General features: G+C 38.5%; 2 protein-coding genes across 8 annotated transcripts in view; both read right to left on the bottom strand.

Moving 5' to 3' along the window:
* Positions 1 to 7,511, bottom strand: part of vav2 (vav 2 guanine nucleotide exchange factor) — a 208,909-nt gene extending 201,398 nt beyond the window's left edge. The window contains exon 1 of the mRNA XM_079836018.1: positions 6,350 to 7,511. Within this exon, the coding sequence (XP_079692144.1) occupies positions 6,350 to 6,553 (204 nt within the window). The 5' untranslated portion in view covers positions 6,554 to 7,511. The remainder of the gene's footprint in view (positions 1 to 6,349) is intronic.
* Positions 7,512 to 8,663: 1,152 nt separating this feature from the next.
* On the bottom strand, positions 8,664 to 23,118 carry brd3a (bromodomain containing 3a). Of its 7 annotated transcripts, none has more exons than XM_079835660.1 (12): positions 22,996 to 23,118; positions 21,079 to 21,440; positions 20,778 to 20,915; positions 20,543 to 20,678; positions 18,181 to 18,371; positions 17,706 to 18,077; positions 17,458 to 17,586; positions 17,129 to 17,335; positions 16,673 to 16,741; positions 15,380 to 15,597; positions 14,993 to 15,276; positions 8,664 to 10,730 (listed from the first exon to the last, which is right to left on the bottom strand). In XM_079835660.1, exons 2-12 carry the CDS (start codon positions 21,277 to 21,279, stop codon positions 10,624 to 10,626), a joined length of 2,052 nt encoding a protein of 683 aa, XP_079691786.1. In that variant the 5' UTR covers positions 21,280 to 21,440; positions 22,996 to 23,118; the 3' UTR covers positions 8,664 to 10,623. The 7 variants fall into 7 exon arrangements, with proteins under 7 accessions (XP_079691786.1, XP_079691789.1, XP_079691788.1 ...); XM_079835663.1 differs by having other exon boundaries at positions 17,144 to 17,335; XM_079835662.1 differs by having other exon boundaries at positions 17,706 to 18,074; positions 22,996 to 23,097.
* Between the last annotated feature and the right edge of the window lie 1,498 nt (positions 23,119 to 24,616).

Raw genomic sequence — 24,616 nt, 5'->3', positions numbered from 1 at the left:
TATTTTTGTAATAACGACTGATTTTCAGTATGCCCAGGAGTCGGAGCCTCCATCATTGTGGATGAACATAATGTGGCAAATCGACACATTCCACGCAAATCGACTAATTTAGGTAATCGATTACTTCGATACGTCGTTCCAGCTCTACAAGAGAGAAATGTGGGAATGTGAAGAAGAGTCTTATTCTATGCCTTAAACATCCTGAGGCACGCTTAGGAAGTAGAGGCTTCATCGGAAGATAAGACAATAAGAAAAGACATATACAGAAGACGATGGTGTATGAAGCTGTCTGTCTGTCAAAAAAAAAAAGAGGCAGCCATCTGTTGGTTGTGCCTTACTGCCCTTCCACTCTTCTGGGTGCAGTGTGCCCATGCCCGGCTCAATGCGCTCTGAAAGTCAGGACTGATTCCCCAGCTCATCTGTGTTAATATTCCACAACAAACTGCTCACAGATGGGGCATTTATGAACATAAGCTCCCTGTGTGGGTTCCTCTTTACTTCATATCTCATCACTTGTGATGGAGTTTCCGTCTCAAAACCCTGCGGGGACTCTGTCTCCTCCTGGCTGTGTTGAGTTCGAAGGCCACCAAATGATCTTGATGTTAAAATGATAAATAATTTGCTGTGAGAGAGTTTAAAACATAATGCCACTGTTCAGTCTCTCAAATATAATTTCCCTTCCCTGGGTCCCACTTTTATAGCTATTAAGAGTCACTCTTAATATAAGCCATTGCTTATGTTTATCATTGTTGTGGAATTTTATTACTGCAGTATCAAGAATGGTCCAACAAACAAAACAAATAAATAAATCTTATGCAGACATCCTGTTGATTGCATCCCACACTCTCGGATTTCCTCCTGCCATTCTCTTGGATATGAATTAATCTGAAAGGTTTCATATATCTTGTATCTTTCAACATGATCCTCCCTCTAAACAACAGCAATTTGGCCGTGAATTGCAATAATATCCTCTCATGAGCTCGGTCGTCATGAGATTAATCTATCAAGCTGAAATATACGGATGAAGCCTAGGCTCCTAAACATGTCCTGTCATGGTGTGAGGTCTTGCTTAATCCTTGTGAACTCACTGCTTTCTCTGTTGCTTAATAAAGGGTCTCCCTGAAGAATGAACAGGAACCAGGGAGTAAACGGTTCCATGCATACCAACAGACCAGACGGATCACAAAAGCACACAGACATGAAAGATCAAGCCCTAACAACCACAGACCAGCATTGTGTTTCTCTAACCTCCCGTCTTTTGTCTGCAAATGAAGTAGATTTGAGCATATTGTAATTTAATTCAGTAGTCTCATATTTCTGACCCTTTTACAATCCAATTCACTTTTTTGAAACAGCTGGTCACAGCTGCGTGATGCAGGAAGTGTCCCTAACAAGCTCTATTGATGAAATTACCTGCACCCATCTGCCAGGGGTCAAAGTTCAGAGAAAGGCCATGCTTATAGATTAAATTAACCTAGTAAGAGAGAAAGGCTGACCTCACAACACACCCACCTTTCTACTTCAGAAAGGCTGGTACGGAGTCTGTATTTTGGCACTTCCCTTCTGAAATGTCAGGCTCTGTTCAGTGTAGTACAGTTTTGTAAAATGAGTATCATAATTAAATCCAAATGAATCCTGACATGCTGTAGGTCTTTTCAGCATTAAATTAAGAGCTAACAGCAATGACGCCTACATCCAAACATTCCAGTTGCTCACCCTATCATTATGCTGTATCTCCATTCACCATCTCCATTCACATCACTCAAATCCACAATAAAAAAAGAATCAGGATCCAGCACAAAGAGACCTCCAACAGATGCCAGAGGCCAGGAAGTGTGGTCAATGTCTGAAAACAGAAGTAACTTGTATGATATTGTGGCTGAAGGAGCTAGCAAAAGGGAGGGAGGGAGAGAGAGAGAGAGGGGGGGGTTATGAGAAATAGATCAGGACGAAATCTCAAAGATGAAACCCATTATCCTTGCAGCAGAAATACAAGAGTTATGAGAATGAACGCATCTAAAAACAGAGCTAAAATGAATAGGCTGTTAAAGGCAAATGGGGACTACAATAAAATGCATAAAAGTACAACAGTGAGCAATGACTCGTCTCACTATTTCCCTCTTCTCTGCGTACGTGCTGAAAGACAGGCTGAATTTTCTAAGAGGAAACAACAGACATTGCTAACTCCCTAAAGCCCTGAAGAGAGAGGGGCAGACCTCGCTGTTATGACTGAAGTCCCTAGACAGTCCCTAGGCCAAGCTGGAGGTGATAGAAACGAAACACACAGGTATTGCAAGCAAGTACACACACACACACACACATTCTCACTACTGGCACCTGAATCATCTCTGAGGTATTAGTTGCTATCAACCACCTGAGGTAAATAAAAGTAGAAAAAAAAGTAAGAATAACACAGACTTCAAACATTCAAAACCAACAGAGCTGCCTGTCAGAGAGAGCCAGATGAAATGGGACCTGGGACCTCTGATCCACCTCAACGTGTTGTGTTCATGGCCAAACCTGTGTGTGTGCAACTCAAGACTTTAGTTTAGATTCTATCAAAAGGCAAAAATATGTAACATTACAATATAATTAACAAATTATTAAGCCTAAATAGCTAAATACACAATCTACATAATATCAGTACATAATGATAGAGCTTCACAATTATTTAAAAAGGATTTTGGTTCACCCTAAAATGAAATTTGGATCATTATATACTGTACCTATATTAATTTAATTCAAAACAAGGGCTGTTTATAGTGACTATGTACTGTAAAGATCCACCGAGGATAAAAAAAACACCCTTAAGTAAAGCGCATTATCATTAAAAAATATATTCTACATATGTATCCAGATTCAAAAATGAAGCTTTGAAATCAAAGCTTGTCTCTCGCACAATAGTTTGTTCTCACGAAAAGCTTCAGAAGGCATTACATTTGCACAAATATGGACTATTTTTTTATGACTTTTATGGTGGGCTTCTGCAAAAAAAAAAAAATCACTTTTGTGTTTTCTGCAAAAAAATAACAGCATACAGGTTTGGAACAGCTGATCAATAATAACAGCATTTTCATTTTAGGTGAACTAATCTAATAAAACAACCTTCAGGTCAGACACCAGCAGTAATCTAGCGTTCATCTTCTCAAAATACACAAGCACTCATTTGAAGAGTACTCATCCCACTGAGAGGGGAACAAATCCTTTGCATTCCACAGACAAATAAAACATTCATGGGCATGTGATGTAAGCAATTATGATTTGAGAGAGAGGAAAATCATCTCTCTGTGTGGCTGACAACAACAGTACTGGCACTTGGGCCCTACTTGTTATTGCAACATTCTTTGCATGTACAATGCCCCATTACTTGCACGTTAACATTCTTAACATTTCGGAAGTATTTCGGAAATACTTATCTATGAACTAATGCCTGAGGCTGTTTTACCAGAATTTACCGGTATAATGGGTGTTTATGAGTGACAGTCAATCAGCAGGCTTGAAGACAAGAACCTGATTATGAAAAAGGCCTACTGCACTAAAATGAGGAACACGTAAGGCATGCAGAACAGCAGAAGCTTCAGTATCGATGGACATCCACCGCAAACAGCCCACATAATCACTTCATCCTGATTTAATGGAGGTAGTAAATTAACAACCACTGTGTATCAAAGCACACCGTGACCTTTGCTGGGTATAAATCACAGCTTCCATTGTGCTGCCAGATCTCCCTTTCAACCAATTTGTCACAACGTAATACCACACAAAACCCTTCCATGCTGGGGAAGCTACTGTTGTGGGAGGATGAAAGGTCTGCCTCAGAAAATAGCAGCTAAAACAAAAGCCTACAAGTGCTGGGTGAAACAGCTATACAGCCATATGACAACATGTACAGGTATAAATCACGCCATGGTATAAGTCAACAAAAGAGAAGCTTTATGGACTAGATGGTTTAATGTTTGAAAATGAAGAAATTAAAGCAGTAGGGCTCTCCCGATTCCATGATTAAATTTGAGTGCTCGGTTTTTAAAATCCTCGATTACATTTTGCCTGTTGTTGATTAACCGGCAAAATACCACCACAGACAATAAATAAATACATGCACGGCGCATATAAAGTTTGAAGCGTTTTGTGTTTCATGCGAAGTGTTGCACTGTTATCATTTACATGCGTGGAGCGCGGCTCAGCAGCTCAATTAATCGCTGCATATGCTGTGAGTTTGGGTTGCTTATAACGGTTATCTGGGAACACAACATGCCATTTCACATGATTTGTAACATAAATCATTTATAAACCTACACCAACATAGGAGAATACATAAATATGTTTCTAAATATGCCAAATGTTGTTCATCACGATTTCAAAATAAAAGTTTATACCATCGGCAGACATTTGTTTAAATACGTAATGTACATAATTTGACAATGTTTATATTATGTATATTACATTATGTATTTTAACTTTTTTTTTCAATAAAACCAAATGCTTACTCGCTTTTGATACTTTATTTGAATCCATTATTATAGCCTTATTGTTATTATATTTAAGTAATTTTAATGGCTATTGTTCACTTAGGTCTATTTCTATTACACACAAAAAAATATCCAGTTACGATCAATCATCAAAATAATCCATTGATTACTTAATTACCAAAATAATTGTTAGTGACAGACAGCCCAAGCAATAAGTATTAAAATATACAGCCCTAAAAAAAAGTATTACAATTTACAGTTGAACAGTAAAATAGAATTATTTTACAGAAAAATAAAACAATAGTAATATTTATTATTTTTATTTTGTGATAATAATTAATATGATTATTATTATCATCATCATCATTATTGATGATGATGATGATGATGATGATGATGATGATTATAATTATTATCACCAATTTAATAGTACATTTTTGACCAATTTGTGCAGCCCTGAAAACAAGCACTGTAAACCTCAATAAAAAAATGTAAGCATTTTAAAAAGCAAACTACTTTTTATCAGAAAATATTTTCCCCCCAAATCGTGCAGCCTGTGACAAATGAATTTTTAAAAATACAAATATTCCATAGAGTCTCTCAATTAATATGGGGTCATAGAAGCAGCAAGTATAATTATAAATAAAACTGGAATATATGGTTTCAAATAGCTGATTTAGATCAAGTATAGCTTGTCACACTGCATGACGTTAACTTCCCAAAAGTATCCAGAGGCTGCTCACTGCAGAGCAAATGGGTGGAGCTTACGTCCAGCAAGGAGGAGCGAATGTAATTTGGGCCTAATGGGTGGAGCTAGAATATCCAACCACACCCTAACCCTACCCACAACTCTATCCCTCCACCCCATCATTTGAATCTGCAGTGAGTACCACTTGAAGTATTTGCCAGCTAACCATAAATCTGTAAAAACACTGCAGTAATGCTGCAAGACCATGGTGATCAATTCAGTCCAGAACTCTGGATTTAGCAGCAAAAATCAATGTATAAAATGAGAATCACGTCTTTCATCTTAGTTTTGTTTTGTATTTCCATTTACAAAAATGTACAACCGTAGATGCCAATGCAACTCTCAAATCACACCACATGTAAACTATATGACAAAAGGGTTTATTTTCTGGACATAAGCCCAATGCAGTAATATTGACGAGGGGTGGGAGACAGTGTTTATTAAATGTTTAAAACCTCTCAAAACAGACAACACTTACTATAGGCTACATCATGCTTCTCTGCATAGTCACATTTACTGGTAGGAACTGCTGTTGCCACACATTCCTTCACAAAGAGAACTGGCTGAAAGCCACATTCCTGAAACCCACGAAGAACTTGCTGCTTTCCTTGGGTTATGTTTACAGAGATAAGAGCCTTGGCCCTCCCTAAACATTAGCCTTTAAACCCTGCACAGCCTTAGATACTTACGTTCAAATGATCAGGCTTATACATACACAGTATAGTATGCACAGCGTTCCAAAAGGCTGTTACTATAACTATAAATAACTGCATGACATTATGAAACTCACTACATGAGTTTAAAAGACGCAGGTGTGATGTGCATCCAACTGCTTAAAGGATACTTGAGATTTTACGCGTTGGCATAATATCTTAAACAATGATAATGACACTATAAAACATATCGAAATGTTTAGCTCAGTACATTTTTTGATTAATCGATTATGACAGTTCTATTAGTGATTGCTCAGACACGCCAATAATGCTCGACAACGACCCCTGTTGGTAAGAATCAGAGTGGCAACCTATGGGAACAATACTGCACATTCTCATTCTCCTGCTGTCAATAATATCATCATTCATCCCTGCAAATGTGACAAGCATTAAAAACAGAGACATTAACGTTAATTTACCTGTGACATCTGAGGCCTGAAGTTGATCTGCTTTAGGTCCACGGATCCAGGAGACAGATTGTGCAGCATCTGGCACAGGAGCACCCCATCTCTGAGCGCCTGGGCCAGGTCGAACACGACCGCTGAGGGCCAAACAACCCGGTGGTTCGGGGGCAAAACCTTGCAGTCTATCAACCAGCGCCCACACTGCCTCCACTCCTCCATGTTTAAATAAATGAAGCAGAATAATGGCAAAAAATAAAAACAAATGGAAATCTGGCAGCCTGGCGCACGTAAATAATAAAAGGGCCAAGATAAAGCTGACGTGAAATTATCCCAGTTCCTCTCTGCAGTCCAAAGGGCAGTGAACTGCCTAAGGTCAATTCTGTGGGAATGGTTTTCCCCAGGATACACGCTTAACAACTTTTTAACGAATCAAATCCAGCTGGTTGGAGATTGAGTGCTACTAACATCTCGGTATGTTGCACTATAGAGCATTTGTATTAGGAAATGATTTTACTTATAAAGCCAAATTAGAGGAAAACTCAAATTAATGACGCACAGTAAAGATTCAAATGCGTTTTCCCCTCAGAGAATCAGTCGAGTTTCCTCTTCTTCATCATGACTGACATATTTGGCTCTGCAAACGCGTCCTGTCACTGCAAAAAAATGTCTCTCAGGACAACAATAGATATTTTCCTTAACAAGAAATGCTGGGAAATACTGCAAAAGCAGCTGCTACGCTGAATTTAGGACGGTTTATCAAAGTTCTACCGTTAAATTAAGCAATAAATCCATGGTTTTCAGTCTTCAGTAGATAGCTCCTCAAAAGCTCTCGCGCACCAGGCGGGATGTGATTCACATAGCGTCCAACTCCAGGCAGAATTCGGTCCAAACTTGTTTTTAAAACTTCTTGGGAAAAATATCACAACGCTCCGTGAAACGCACAAACTCTGGCGTATTTAACGCGAAAACTGTAGTTCGTCCCGCTCCTTTTGCTTCCACGGACAGCGGAACGCCGCGAGGGCTTGCTGCTGGACATTCGTCCGTTGAGTAGCGATGGTTTCTCGATTTTTTCTCAGTTCATCTCAGTGTAGATGGTTGGAGTGTTTTGATTTCTCCGCTCGCGTGAGGCGTGAGCGCGTGCGGGCGGCTAAGCAGCAGGCGTGAGCGCGCGCGCAGCAGCAGGAGAAAGGGCGCGCGGTGGTGAGATCGCATCTGGGTTCCGGTCGCGCTCGTCCACGTGTGAGGAGGAGGAGAGGGTCGGTCTCACTAAATTAGACACTTTTTTGTCATTTAGGAAATTCTGGAGATATCACAATTAATGCAAGCACGTAAAGAAAATGTATATTTCGCTGGCCATTATCACAAAATGCACCCCGGCACGGCGAGCAGCATTTGTATCAACTTTTTTCAACTGTACATTATTAATTTAAAATGTTGATTTGAGTTTTATCTTACTTGTATATTATAAGATTAAAGCTAAAACTATTTCAACATAATGAAATTATAAATTAAATTATCTTAACAATTGTTATTTTTATATATTATTTTTGTTGTTACTATGCAATCCAGGTTACTTTGTAGTTTTTGGTATGTGTGTGCCAAGTAATTTATACATGTCCACTTAAAATGCAGTATCAACATAAAGTCTCACTCAATTTTTGTAGGGCCCTTCGATTCACCTCAGTGAAAGTATTTACATAAATGAGAAATGTATGTTCTGCTTAGATGGAAACTTTCTGTAGTGTGAGTGTAGTGTGGTCCAATATGAAAATCGGTTAAACCACATTCAGGATGAAAGATGGCTTTTTGAGTCAGATGTGAGTATCTGTCACAATACTCAAAGCATTGATCCATCTTGGTCTCTGCAGTATTGTGTTAGTGGGCACCATGTTCTAAATACTGCAGCAGCAAGGTCACATGTCCCTCTCCTCAGAAAGTGTGAATATAAACCAGATACATGTATAGTTTGCATGTGTAACTGAATACATTATTGAGTATCACTCCTGTTTTTACCCATTACCTTTCACTATTATTATTAAACTGCTGTTAGCATAATTTGTAAAATCACAACAAGACTCGTGTAACCCTTCCAGACATAAGCAACTCAAGGAGAAATGGGACACCATTCCCATCTAGTGGTCAAACGCGGTACTTCAGTGGTCCTGTCCTCACATGGTGACACTTTTGACGTTGAAAAAGATTACTAGTTTTACCAATTGTTAGAACTAATCAAGTTCTGAGAACTTAAATTATTCATAGTTCATAGAAGTTTTTTTATAGTTACATACTGACAAAACCGCAAAAAAGGCATGTACACAAAAAACAAAATGATCAAAACTTTTTTGTCATTTATTTTATGAAAAAAAAAATTGTACCTGGTGTACAAGACATTCCAATAACATCAAATGTTAGCCTCTACTACTGGCTCTGAAACCTCTGGCCCGTATTGCAATAAACAAGCCTAAATCTACTCACTGTATTCTTGATTTTGTTGACTGACATTTACATAAGTATAACTATAAACAGCTCAAAAATATGTATAAGAAAAATACAATAAATCAGCATGCATGTCAAAGATAAAAAGCAAACTTTTTGTTTTAAATATAAAAACTTTCTTTTCAAATCAGGGCCTAAAATGCAATTAAGTTGTGAATGTGAATATATATATCTTCTTTTTTTTATCTATATAATCATATTTTCTTCAGTCTTGTCTCTAAAAGAAAACATTAACAGAAACCAGATAGGGCTTGATCAACATTTGTATCAGACAATCAGAATGGATGTAGGGAAGTGTTGCAGTCATGTGCCCCCAAATCACAAACAACAACAAGAAAACCATGAATACCATGATTCATTTTAAAGTAATTTTTTTGACTATATCTATTAGTGTTTTAATTACTCTGAAAGATACGTGTCCCTCATGAATTTTGGCTCCGTCAAAATGATTACAAATTTAAGTGATTCTGCAACCGTTTAAAACATCTTCAAAACAGCTGTCCATAAACCAAATGTGCCAGAAAATGAAACAAACACCAGATCCCTTTACAATACTTACAACTGTTTAAAAAAAGTCAGAGAGGACATTACAATATCTTACAAACACTTCCAAAAATAATCAAACGCATAGTTATTCTAATAGATAGTAAAGCAATCCACATGAGGAATGGCTGGAAAACTTCTAAGGGAAAACAACTCATTCGAAACCCAAATGATTGGAACTAGAAGATCTACTGCAGACTTACATTCATGAATCAATTTTGCAAGAGCATGAGAAGAGGAAGACTCTGTGATTTAACTATCATTGTCAAACAATAAGAAACGCATCATCATCAGCTTTATCACAATATGGCAGTAAAGATCAAGATACAGATGACATATTTACTGCTTCCAGGTGTCAGTATCCACATTACCAAAACATCCATGAAATGCAAATGCCAGTCAGAGGTGAAACTATTGGAATATTTATTGCTGACCAAGACGTTTAATAAGACAGGAAGTCCGCATGTGATCTAGCTGACTGACTTACATGTTCACGTCATTGCAAAGCATCTGAAGAAAACCACCAAATCTACTTGATTCTCATTAAAATATTTTCCTCTACCATACATATATTAGCTGGAGAATATGAGATTCTGTTGTATAATTGTTCTACAGCTGTAATAATGGCCAAATTAACTTTAAAGAGCTTGTTATGCCAATTAAAGCAATCTGTTCCCCAGACTATTTAAAAGATCTGTGATATTATTGGGAAAGGCATTCTTTTCAGACACACTTTTTATAGTTTACGAGAGGACAAGAATACAAGGAACGAATAATAAACATAAATCAATAATGGCACAGTGCCCAATGGGGAAAATATGAGGCCACAGCAAAAAAATAAAAATAAAAATTAAACAATAAATATAACAGATCAGAAATGAAATCGGGAGAGAAGAACGTGAGCTTTCCGTTTTCCGCACTCTCTGGTGAGATGGGATGGCTTAAGTTTGCAATGGCAACATACAACATTACCCAGGGAAAAGATTTGGAACTGTAAAGTATGCTTCAGGACTCCCTCTCCTTGAAGATTGACATTTGGACATCCCTTTCAGAGTCAGTGGAAATAAAAAGCAATTTATTAATTTGCTTTTTTTTTTATCTGCAATTTTCTTCATGACATTTCCAAAAGAAAAAAATGTTCTGACATGACGCATTTTTATTGTCTCTTTTCTTATAAAAAGTCTCAGAGGAGAAATAACCTTGACTGCATACAATGTTTTTTTAAAAATAAAAAAGTAAATAAAAAGTGTTCAGTCGGAGTCACTGCTGTCTGAAGTGGAGCCACTGGAGCTGCTGCTGCCCGAGTCTGAAGAACTGCTGCTGCCGCTGAGCCGAGAGGGGCCTGAGCCTCCTTTCTCTGAGACCAAAGAGATAGACACAGTGGTTACTGAACTGAACCAAGTTCATATTTGAATACCAAAACAAAACACTTGTTAAATATTAAGGACAACTTGACATTTGTTCTGTATTTCGCAATACATTTAATGACGCTTAAACACCATCAGTTTTGAATAGTAGAAAACTAAGAAAAATCGCTATATTTTGATAACCCATATATTGTGTTGTGAACGGCACATTCCAGGGCCCAGTTTTATGGCAGGGCCCCGCCCTTATTTGCTACATTTCGATTGGATCATGGTGGACTGGCACAAACAAATGTTGTTAAAAATGTGTTAACAACATGTGTTCTTTACTTCAATGAGCTCATTGGTTCTGCCTTAAATTAATACAATGTTTATTAATTCATTGTTAGCTAACTGTGTGATTTGTATTTTCTGAAATGCATCATTTGGACACGGTCACCTCTGATAACAGATCACTCTAAATTGTAATGTAGCATGCATTTTCTGTAAAGCTGCTTTGAAACTATATGCATTGTAAAAAGCACTATACAAATAAATGTGAATTGAATTTAATGTGTAATGTCCAATACCATTAGGGGCCTATACAATGAAGCCGGTTTAGGTGGCTACTGGCTAGCCAGGTATGTTTCAGTTTAGTTTGATGATCAGCATCATGGTACCAACAAAGCCTGATTGGATTGGTTTGGTTTTGTCAACTCAAAACTAATCCTGTAACCCTGAGTTTGTTCAACTACCATCATGGTACAGGCCCCAGATAAGGATGCTAGGACAATTGACAGAGACCTCAAGCGCAGGAGGGACAGGACTTCTCATTGGTTCACAGGCAGTTTCTGCAATGCACCCAACTTGAGACTTATCCCTAAGGTGAAAATTGCTTAAGGATCTTTTGTATACAGCAGGAAAGGCTGAAACAAAGGGAGGCCACAATGATCCATTCATAACTAGGTTTTGAAACCTTAAAAAGGAAGTAAACTATGTTTGGACTATTTGTTTACCATTGCCAAAGGTATTCTGGTGGTGGTTTGGAAAGTGAGAAATACATTGATAAAACTTTGGTTGCTTTAGGTTATGCAAATGAGTTCCAACAGAGGAAAGAAGGGTGGGCCACCCGGTGTGTCCCCTCTGATGCCAGTAGCCAAATCACAGCAGTGGAAGGGAGAAGCAGCAAATCGCAGTCTCTTCTTCGGAAAGTAATACATGTACACAGACACTCCTTGTTCTCAGCAGATGCATACAAGTTCTGAGAACACCCTATGCCCGAGAGCGCCCTCTGGCTTTCAGATGGAGCAGCATTTACTACTGATCACAGAGCCATGCACATTGACAAGATGTGCATTAAAAACAGCCTTTGCCAAATCACATGCAGTTTAATTTTGATTATTCGTGCAGCCCTAAATATCACCAAACCTCTTTCCAGAAACCTTGGCATTGTTGTATATTTTCCGTATATGATTTTCTAATTTTCATTAGAGGTAATATAACTGATGCTTAATGAATAATCTTTAAAGATTAAAGATTACTTTATTTGTCCCTAGGGAAATCTGTCTTGGACATACAGGCTGCCACATAAAAATACATACAAGTATAATGCATTAACAAACACAGAAACAAGTGCTGATAATAAGTGCATTCAGTACCTACAACACATTTCACACCCACCTTATGTCCGGAACTCACTGATAAAGGGATTAAAGTTTTATTTTAAAATATATTTATTCAGGTATCTTTTCCTGTATTTAATTGGAATCCTATAGCATATTCATTCGTTTGATGTATAATAAAGGTCTTCACCTTAGTAGTTTCAGAGGAACAACAATTTATCTATCCATTAGATAACGTAACTCTGCCATAGCTACACTGAACATAATCACTTGTATTGTATACATCCTAGGGCTGTGCGATATTGAAGAAAGATGCGATGCGCGATATCTTTGTTAAATAATGCGATATTCGATATGCGATACAATATTGCTTTAAGTGTGTAAAATCTATTTAAATTATATTTTAAAAAATATTTAAAAACTGAGAATGATACCATTTGTGTGTTTCACATTCTTTCTGGAAAAAGAAAGCATCGGTTCTGGGAAAAGAAAGCATTGACAGTTCCGAGTGTGTAACAAGACACGCACGTTTTGGTGTGCGTGGCAGACAGCACGAGACTGCAAGGAGTTGTTTTTTGCAAGTTATTGTGTTTAATAACTCTTTTTAACGTCAAGCAAGTCACATAAGTAACAGTCGTGTGCCCAGTCTATTCTCTGTTATATGCATTGACCTAAAACATTACATTTTCACAATATTGAAGTAGCCTATTAAAATCATTCAGATATTGCGTGCCCTTGCGATATGCATATTGCGATATGTACATTTGCGACATTTCGATAATTTTGATATATTGTGCAGCCCCACGCACTTGTTTATCTTTTTGTTAATAACATTTATTTTATTACACTTCCTTGTGTTGATAATGCAGAAGAGGCTCTACAAGTGAACAATATCTCACAAATCCTTCAGATGGCAAACTCCCTCCAATTTACATAATTTTATGTATTCAACGATCATCTTTGATTGTTATTTTACTGTTAAGGCAAAAATTCCTTAGGTGGCACCCCAGGGAAAAGGGAGTAAGAGATCACCTGACATTCTCACACTTACCTTACGTGACTAAAACTCACAATATTATTTGGTGCTCATAAGCCGCGTTTCCACCGAATCTAACCAAAACAATTTATCCCAGGAACTGTTGCTGTCTGCGTTTCCATCGCGGTCTAAAGTACCGTGAAGTAGGGCTGGGTGATTTTTCAGATTAACTTGAATGTAATGTTTTGATTATTTTAAAATGAGAAATCGCAGTTTTGAATAAAAATGTTAGCAAATGTTACAATAAGACAAGTTGACAATTCAGCAATGATAACATTTAAGAGAAGAAAATGATCCGACCACATGACGGCGCACCTGATTTACCACTCTTGTGTGACGCACTATGAACGTAGAACCCATTGCTAGTCTTAAGCGGCTGTTCACTCAGAAATGCATTATTGCATTGAGAAAAAATGAGGCGCAGGCAGTGGAATGAGACGGAGCAAAAGCTGAGAGAAACGAGAGCAACAGCCAAACATGTCCACCAAATAGGAAAAAAAAAACAATAGCCTGATGTTGTCATACTCAATTCTAGTCAGGAGTCTAAAGCTGCTCCGTTAGGCTGTGATTATGGGGCGTGTTTCAACCGAGCAAGGAAAAACCTCAATTAGATAGACATACAACCAATCAGAGCAACATAACGTTACATAACGTTAGTTGTCAAATGTCAACAAAACTCAACTGCACAAAGTGCTGCTGTTTTTCCATGTCCGCATGTTGAAGCGACCCCAATTATGACCCAGGAATGCGAATTTGCACTTCAGGTGTGGTGCACTTGAAAAATAATTATTTTCAACCAGATGGTTGATAAAGACTGTTTAAACATTACAAAACAATATTTTGCCATGTCACCCAGCCCTACCATGAAGATTAGACAAATTAGTCCGGTGACGTAGGATTGCGCATGACTTTCCAGTTCCCGCTGGATTTCATCCTCCGCATATAAACTTATTAAAACCTGAACCTTGTCATCGGTCCATCTGTTGTATTTTTTAAACTCCATTGTTGATTCGAATAGCAAACAACTCTTACTGCACACGCCGCAAAAGAATTTTAAAAACAGACTTTTATAAATAAAATGCTGAGTGGAGTCAACCAATCAAAATGCTGTGTGAACTCAACCAATTCAGCGCCCAAGTACCACCCCCGAAATCTTTGAAAAATAATACTACCTCGCACACAGGGACTTTCTAAGGGAGGAAATTTTACCCGGAACATCATTTAGACCCTGGTCCCTGTGGTCTAACTCAGTGGTTCTCAAACCTGTGCAAGGGACCCCTCGCCATTGCATATTTTGCATGTCTCCCTAATCTAACACACCTGATTCAAATCATCAGCTCATTAGTAGAGACTGCAAGACTTGAATTGTGTGTCTGATAAGGGAGACATACAAAATGTGCAGTGGTGAGGGGTCCCCAGGACAGGTTTGAGAACCACTAACACACAGAGTACTACCCCAAAAATCCCTAGTTCTTGGAGAAAGTTCCTGCGGTGGAAACGTGGCTATAGAGACCAAATCCTTTACATTTATAGTGCCATTTTAAACATAAATCACTACAAGCGACAACAGTGTTGTCTGTCATTTAGCTATGTGTGTAGGCCAAGAGTGTGCACTTACGTGGAGGTTTCCTCTGTTTCTTCTGTAAACAGGACTTGACGTATCGCTCCAGCTCACGCAAAGTAGAAGGTTTGAGCGTCTCAAAATCGATTTCGATTTCGTCAGGGTTGGAATCCCGCAGCGAAGGCTCTCTGGACTGAATGATGTGGACCACCCTACCTAACTTCTCCCCAGGCAGCCGGTTGATGTCAAGGCTCAATTGCCGTTTCTCGTCATATGTCATGGGGAGTGACATCTCTTCATCAGACTCATATCCTGGCCCTCTGCCACCCTTCTTTGGTTGCCTGTAAAGGTTCCAACCATAGAGCAGAAACACTTTATACCTTAATTGATTGTTTCAGATTCAATCCATAATACACAACCAGAACACCTCAAAAAGCAGCAAACCTGTTGCCTGGAACAGTGCTGTTAGCCTTTCTGGCAGGACCCTTTTTCTGTTGGGCTGGTTTCGGTTGCTGTCCTGGCTTGCCTTTCTCCTCTGGCTTGGATTTGTTGTGCTTGTTCTCTTTCTTTTTCTTGTCCTTTTCTTTCTTCTCTTTCTTTTTCTTTGGTTTACTTACAGGGGCCTGAGAAAGAGCGGCTAGCTGTTCGTGGACAGCTTTCAGCTGGGGAGAGCCAAGAAGGGGGTGTTAGTGATCTGCTCCAAGTCAGGAAAAGCATCACTTATTATTGTACATGACATTTATATTTGTTCACAAAAGACCTAAAGACTTTTTGGTTCTCCAGTGGCGAAGAATCAAACATTCAATTATGGAACAAAACATATGCGAAACAACTGTCATTACTGAAATAAATAAATTAACTATCCACATTTTATCAACAACACTGGTCAACCAAATGTCATTCAAGTCTGGTGATATCTGTGATTGCAAGAACATGATGCATTTCAGAAAAACAGAGTGAAAGGACATAGGACATAAGGGTTTAGAAGCAAATCTGCCCTTTACCACTAGAGGTGAAACAGCTCCAAAAATACATACTTTCAAATTAAAAAAAATAAAACAGGCATGCTTGTGTTTAGCAATGCTTTTGACTAGTGCCTCACAATGGCCAGATATATATCATGTCAACATTTTTCAAAATGTCTGTAATTTTATAGTGTGGCATATTTTGTGACTGCTTATGGCTCATTGAAAAACTAATACCAGCAATCAAATGTTACAATCTGGATAATTGTAAAAAGCTAAACAAAACACTGAATTGTGACAGTATAGGATTTTTACACCTCTATTAACCATACAGCCATGCTAAGTGTTGAAACACAGAACAACACCGGGGGCTCATCCTATGAAAACATTCCTTATAAATCCAGGTCACATTAAATGCTTTAAATGCATAAATGTGGATAAAGGGCAGTTAGAACCTCTAATAGTTTTCTGGAACTAGCAATAGTTTGTCTAAATGCAAAGCAAGCCAACATGAACAAAGAAATGTTCACACACACACCAAACTTATCTATTCAATCCCAAAACTTTCAGCACTTCCATCCTAAACACACACACAGCTGGGTTCCCAACACCACCCAACAAAGTCAATATTTTTCTGCTGCTTTTAACCCTCTACCGCTGATCTCACTATCCATATCATGCGCTTGACCATCTAATACAAATAATGAAAGCAACTGTGCAGCTAATACACAATGTTCATAGGCAGGGACAGGGAAATGAAAAATAAAATCACCTGATTATTCTTGGTGCACCCGTTTTTTATCCCCTGTCTGCTACCAATGGGGTGCTCCAAAGAGATACACTGGTAAAAAAAAAAATGGCAAGGGAAGAAAATATGATATAGTGCTACAGCAAGACAGAAACAAAGCCACACAAAAAAATGCTACATCTACATTTAGGTATTAAATTCAAAGCAATTTATGCAGCTGGTTGCGGTAGAGGGCTAAAATGCAGCTCTACGTTTAAGTACACAAAATCCAAACTGAAAGCAGAGAGGAGTTTGCTGTGAAATGGGGTTATTTGAAGTGGAAGCCCCTCTAGGTCCTACAGAGCAAAAGCATTGATTGAAACAGTCATGTGGGTGTAGTTTGAAAAGGATAATCAGAAGGTTTGACATATCAGGAGGCCTGAGAGAACATCTCTGAGCCTGGAGAGATTAAGGGTACTTGGTACTTGTTTTGAAACCCACCTGTTCCGCACCCACCTGTTCCTGCAGCTCGGCGAGCCGGGTGGCCCTCTCCTCCTCAGAGTCGGAGCTGTCAGAGGTGGAGGAGTCGCCACTGCTCTCACTGCTGACAGTACTCTTACTGACCACACCGGCCCCGCCTACACCGCCTGCCCCAGGCACATCCACTGGCTCATCAGGCATCTTTGCAAAACGCATTTCAAACACATCCTGAGAGAAAAAAGAAGAAAAAAAGTGTCACTAAACTATGCAATAATTATTTTAAAATAAAGAAATTAAAAGGTGTGTAAAAGGAGAGATTAGGGGGGGGGGGGGGGGGGGTGCCAACTCACCTGCAGCTTCCTGGCCATAGCAACCACCTCATGATCAGGTGGGTTGTACTTGTAACAATTTGAGAACATTAATCTGACATCTGAGGCAAAACTCTGTGCATCCTGGTACTCTCGACTGTCCATTTTTTTCTGCAAGCAGCGGAAAAAAAGAAAATTAATTCAAAAACTAGAACTGAACTGCAATAGATGATACCTTGTAACAATAAAAATCAAGGCATAATAACAGCCTTTTATGAAAATCAACATACTTTCACTGTGCTTAAGTCCATGGGGTGTTTGATTATGTCATGGTAGTCATGTAGCTCAAGAGCCTCCGCGTCGACAGGCTTATAAAAGGGCCAGGCGTATGCGGCGTGTTTTTTGGAAAGCATTTCTTTAAGAATGACATCGCAGTACTTCAGCTGCTCTGAAAGCCTGCCCTTTTTGCCTCCCTGCACACCTAGCTCATCTTCTTCAAAATCCTTTTTAGGTGGTTTGATGGGGCGACCGGTGCTCTCTCGCCTGGATGCCACCTTGCCCTGTTTGCCTTCTAAAATAGGGGTGGGCGATTGACTCCTGCTCGCGGTGATGGCAGAGGTAGTAGGGGTGGTTGTGTCTGCTTTCCTCTTTACCCCCTTCTTCTAGGAAACAAAACCAACCACACACATGGGGAAACACAAAGCCGGAGGTGAGGTACAGTCACTGCATTTATCACATGATATTTTAAGAGGTCCTGCAACTTACTTTGACCACGGGTTGTGATGGAGGCATGCTGGGTATCATGGCGGCAGCAGGTGTGTTCTGTACAGCTGGTAAGCTAGGGGTGATAGTGGGCGCTGGAGCTGGAGATACAACCGGTGTCTGTGAACTCGGTGAGGTGGCATCAGGGAAAACAGAATTGGGCGAGCCAGAGGAAACGGACACATCCGACTGACCTGCATTTGTATGATTAGGAAAAGAATGATTAGTTTTCGACTTGCGCAGGAACACAAAATGCTAACACTTTACAATAAGGTTGTATTAGTTAATGCATTAGTTAACATGAACAACACCTCTGTTCAGCATTAGTTCATCTTTGTTAACGTTAGTTAATAAAAAATACAGCTGTTCATGGTTTGTTCATGTTAGTTCACAGTGCATTAACTAATGTTAGCAAGATTTTAATAATGCATTAGTAAATGTTGAAATTAACAAAGATAAATAAATGGTTTATAAGTGCAGTTCATTAATAGTTCATGTTAACTAATGTAGTTAACTAATGTTAAATAATGAACCGTATTGTAAATAGGGATGCACCGAATATTCGGCCACCGAAAATTTTCGGCCGAAAATGGCCAAAAAGTGCATTTTCGGTTTTCAGCCGAAAGACTTTTATCACTGAAAAAACACAGCCAAAATGTTGTGATGACGCAAACAGAAACCGCGACCTGCACGTGCTTGTCTGAAGCAACATGTCAGCGGTGTGGACGTATTTCAGTATATCTGAGAAACACCCACGTCTGCTCCATGCACAAGCACTGACAGCCAGAGCTCAGAGCTGTTCAGTGCAGCAGCTCATGTTCTCGATGAGAAGAGGACCAGACTTCACTGTGAAACCCAACGGTTTCCGAATGCAATCTTTAACAGTGGGCATGTTTTAAGCGCGGAACACACTTCAATCCGAGTTCCCACACCAGCATCGATCAACATGCATCATGAAATTCAAACGATAAATGCCGTTTTGACGCTCTTTAATGTGGCATCACTGATCACATCACAGATCAAGTGGCGGCGCGCGCGTGAATGCGATAATCTGTGAGCGCGATCGATCATCTCTTCCTTAAGAATAAACATGAATGAACATCTACGGTATGTTGAGGATACATTACAACTTATGATCACGTATCATATGTGGTGTAATCGCTCAATCAGTGTTTCAACGGCGGAAAGACCTCAAAACTGCTGTAAACTAAACAGTCATGTAGCATCACATTTACCTCAGGAAGTCATTCAGTGTCCACAGCTGTTAGTTTACTAGAGAAATCAACTCTTTCACTAAATATATGCTCTATATTAGCCGTTATATTCTACTTAACCTGTTAATGATATCTTGATTATTTCATGTATGTTTAAATAAACCTGTCATGAAAATGACAGTCACTGTGTATAGCTAAAAGATTATATTTCAACAACGAATTGGATAAAAAAATAAAAAATAATTTGATTTAGAAGTTATTGCAAATACTGCCTTATGTGAAATTTACATGTTTGTGTACTGTTATTTGAGTGTTGATTATTAAACCTAAAAATAAATAGCAACTGAATTTAGGCTAATAGTTTGGGCTCTGTTGTTAACCTTTAATATTAATGTGTGAGTAAGGGCTCCCTATATAGTTTACAGCAATATCTTCAATAAACATTTAGTTATAATTTAATTCATTTAAGGACAGATACTTTTTTTTTCTTCAGTAAACCAATAAAAATAAATAAAAAGCCATTTTGTAAAACTGCTGTACCGAACCGTCAGTTTTGTGTACCGCTACACCCCTATTCTACAGTTAACATATGGGCTATGGCAGTCTTATATATATATATATATATATATATAATAGTGTTTTGATACACTATTATGTTGAAGGCCTACAGAGAAAATAGTTGTATCTTTAAGCAGTTGCACTTGACCTAAAAGCACTTTGTTTTTATGAGAGAACATTTAATTTTAACACCTTTCTGTAGGCCTGTACATTATTATTTAATGTACACATGAGTGGGGTCAAGTTAAACATTTTAGTTTGAATTTTATTTTATACTGTGCATTGTTGCAATGTGCTAAATAAATATTGGCATAATTTGTAATTGATTTATCCTTTGAAACTTTAATATTAATGTATGCAACTGCAATGCCTTGATTTTAGTAAAGTTAGTACACAGTCATAGCCATAAATGCAATGGTACTAATTGGCATAATTTCTTTCGGTGTTTCGGTTTTCGGCCTTGGTTTCCTTTTTTTCGGTTTTCAGTTTCGGCCAAGAATTTTCATTTCGGTGCATCCCTAATTGTAAAGTGTTACCCACAAAATGTTATGATCAATTCATCATTCAGGCTATTAAAGCCATTTCAATTTTACCGGGTCCTGCTGGTTTGCGTCCTTTACCCTTCGGAGCAGGAGGAAGAAGCTCAACCTCTTCCTGAGGCATCAGGGCCACTTTCTGAAGGAAGATCTTCTCTAATGCTTGTGCCATCAAAACAATGTCATCTGTTGGCTGAGAAAACAGACAAGAAATAAATGGATTGCATTTGCAAAAGCACCCTCGTCCCAGAAACTTTTAAAGCGTTTTAAACCGGATTGAGCCAAGCCATACCTTGTTGTAAATATAACAGTTTGTGAACATTGTGTTGAAGTCCTGCATACACTCGCTTGCACTCCAGTAGTACACGTTCTCCAGTCTTTTCTTGATGGTGCCCATGTCCATTGGGTTCTTTATGATCTTGTGATAGTCCTAGACACCAAAAAGCAGCAGAAAGTCTTTAAACATCACATGGTAATATAAAACCAATAAGGATAATTGACAAGATCTCATTCTCAAGGGAAAACACAGCCTATTTTTATGATTATTCAAAATTATGGATGCATAAAAAGCTATATCATATATATCCACTCACCGGAAGACCAAGCTTTATAGCATCAACAGGCTGGTAGAAAGGCCATGCAAACTGATGCTTCCACAGTGTCTTTACAACTACATTTTGCATGTACTGCAGCTGGTTAGTCTTGCGGCCAGGTTTGGTAGGGTTAGTCACTTCAGGCGGAGGAGGGTTGACAGCTGCAGGAGGCTCTGGGGTTGCTGAAGTGACCGTTGACATTTCGGCAAAGAGAGGGAAAACAGCTTAATGGGGGGATAGGGGTCTTTACTATTTTCAATTTTCAATGTGCTTTCTCTTTATGCTTTTCAGTTTCTCTCTCTATTAGCTCTTCAGTCATCTGAGAGAGACCACATCCCATTGCAGGACCCGACCTTTGACCTCTAAAAAACAAGAAACATAACACGAGTCAGAACAAAAACGTACCTATGCTATGCATTTAAACACTTTATGAAAATGAAGACAAACAATACTGCAATTGCATTTAAATTTCACACTTTTAGGCACGATGAAACAAAAGTATCAACAGGTCTCTTCTTCCGTATCGTGAACGGAAGGAATATCTTTTCTTCAGAGTGAAACATTTTCAGGAAAGAAATAAAAATGTAGAACAAGAACTAGCAAGATCGATCCACCGTTTGTCATTTGAATGGAGGCAGAACTGAATGTGAGCTTGCAAACTAAATGATTGGAGAAGTCCGACACACATCCATAACTCAATTTGTAAAGAATCCCATACATGTGTAAAAAATGAGCTATTATTTCCTGTCAACATGCTGAATGTATAACACTGACATTCATTCCGAGCTGAAAACGAAATGACGGTTTATGTTGTTGACATATCAAAATAATACCCTATTTTCTAATCCTTCCCTGAAAGCATTTACTTAAGAAAATCCTGTAATGATTTAATTATTTAGCGGTTTCAAGCATGACTTTTATGAGGAATACAAAAGGAGCAGAATGAAATTTCAGGTCACCATTCACTGTTTTGGTATGGTAAATAGTGACTTTTAGAGACTTTTTCGGAACACAGAAAGTTCCCCTTGGCCCTGGGTATGACAGAATGGTGTGAACTATTGCTTTGGATTTATTTTCATCCGCTAATCTTAATGAGTGATCTAACTGTTATATCGGTGTAATTAGTAGTATGAAACGACAGCAGTAGTCGCAGCATTACCGCGTAAACAATCATGCTACCTCACTGGACTGGGTCCATCACTGTTTCCAACTAAAATTAAACGTTTCCTTTCAAAATAATTGTTTTTAAAAACGTTTACTAATAAACAAGAGTATCAACAAGGTAAGTTTGCCCAACAAGGTAAGATTGAACATTCGATTAAAACTCATCCAAGTGAACTGCTGCAGACACATGCCGCGACTAGAAGAACATTTAATCAAAATGAATTATATCAAACCCACTCCTTATATTCAATTCCTTCAGCCTCCCACCACAAATATAGCCATCAACCAGCATGTGTATAAAATAAACAGCCTCCTGGTGTATCTGCAGAATTGAAAATAGAACCGGCGCGCAGAACGCAGCAGCTGATTAGCTTTATAGCTTTAGCACACAGTCAGTCACACATATAAAGATGGCGCGCAGCTACAGCTGGCTAATCGAGTTAGCATCCACGCTGACCGTCTCAACACCTCCCCGAGCCCCTTTATTTATTCACACCCATCCGTAATACATACAGAAAAATTATAGCTAAATAAAGAGGCATATAGCGGCTTAACAAATGAAGGGGCTAATTTGGTCATGTTACTTCAGAGAGGCTTTGTTGCACTGTCGCTTTGTTGAAAACAACTAGCCAGTCGCTAACGGCTTCCCGTGAGATTCACTGATTGAACGCGAACTATATTAAAGATTTGACACGGAATTCGAATTTCTATGTTAATATATGTTGTTTAATTTAAAAGTAGTACATTACTCACTCAGTGGCTTTAGGAAAGGGGCTAGCGTGTGGTGATCCTAGTAGCTCGTCGCTTGTTTGGAGGCTGGGCAGCAGCACAGAGATGAGGTACATGGAGCGCTGTGCGCATGCGCATTGGCGCGCTGTGTCCAACGCCAAGCCAGTTGCTGTTTAGTAGTTCTACTAGACTCTTCTTTTCTTTTTCTTTTTCTTTTTCTTCTCCTTACTTTTATATTAGGCACTATTATGATATGTAATATATTACAATATTTACACTAATATAAGTTTCATTCATACTGGAAGCCGGAGGGCGCTCTCTCCAGTCCAAAATAAAAGTAGCCTAATAATTTATGACATTGCAGGAAATCACGTATTTGGCTGTAGTGGAATAAACGAGGCTGAATCCAGCTTCTTATTCGCAGCTTCTTATTGACGCTATCCGGTCCACCTTAAAAGACGCAACGCTTCCGCGTCTTTGGTTTCTTATTCACGCTCAACTTAGGGACCGTGCGGTTTTTTTTCTCTTTTTCAAACTTTTTAAGGGATTGTGTTGCTTTTGTGTCCATTTTCAGAATAAAAGAATACTATATTAGCGAAGATTGACTTTAAAAATATTAAGGCACATACAATATAATTACAGTGTGCCTATTCTTTAATTATTGTACATGACATCAGCTCAATTTAGGGACCATGTGGGTTTTCTCTTATTCGCACTTTTGATACTTTTGTGTCTATTTTCAGAAAAGAATAATAAACTATTTTAAAAGGTTATTAACACAGAAATATCAGTGAAGATGACTGTAAAAAATACAAATGTACATAAAATATAATTACATTATTCTTCAATTATTGCACTTGAATTCTTTGAATGCTTTAATAAATCAATAAAAGGTAAGCGATTAATGCCAGCTCCAGCTTGGACCCAGCCTCCGAAGACTTCAGATGAACCAACACCAGATGACACCTACCCCTGCAAGGTCTCCAGAACATCAAATATGGATGAAATACAAAAATGTATGATCATGTTATCATTGCTCTGAAATGCAAACTCATTTTGCTTAAATGGGTATATGATTTTTGTCAATACTGTAATTTGTAATATCTTACAACATTTGGGGAAGTAAAATATTTCAGGTGCTTTATACCCATCGTGCTTAAATATCATTATTCAAATTTTCAAAGATTTTTACTGTTGTGTTATGAATTTATGGACCAACGAATTTGACAAACAACGGTACAGTAAGAGCCTTTACATTAATGGCACAAGTGGCAAATTTGGAGGCGCTATATCTCGTCTGTTTTTATGGGTGCGTTCACAGTTCCACTGGGACTTTATACCCTGTGTGCCTGACTGTTACCATGCAAAATTACAGACATTTTTACTGTAGCATTTTGAAGTTATGGATTCATGAACTTGACTTATATGACAGTACAGTTAGAAGAGCTATTGCATTGTTGGCCCATTGGAGGCGCTATATCTCGGCTGCTTTTATGGGTGCGTTCACAGTTCCACTGGGGCATTAAACCCAGTGTGCCTGACTGTTACCATGCAAAATTACAGACATTTTTACTGTAGCATTTTGAAGTTATGGATTCATGAACTTGACTTATATGACAGTACAGTTAGAAGAGCTATTGCATTG

Source organism: Gobio gobio (genome assembly GCF_949357685.1).
Source record: "Gobio gobio genome assembly, chromosome: 14".
Classification (NCBI taxonomy): Eukaryota; Metazoa; Chordata; class Actinopteri; order Cypriniformes; family Gobionidae; genus Gobio; species Gobio gobio.
This window is presented reverse-complemented; position numbering and strand designations above follow the sequence as displayed.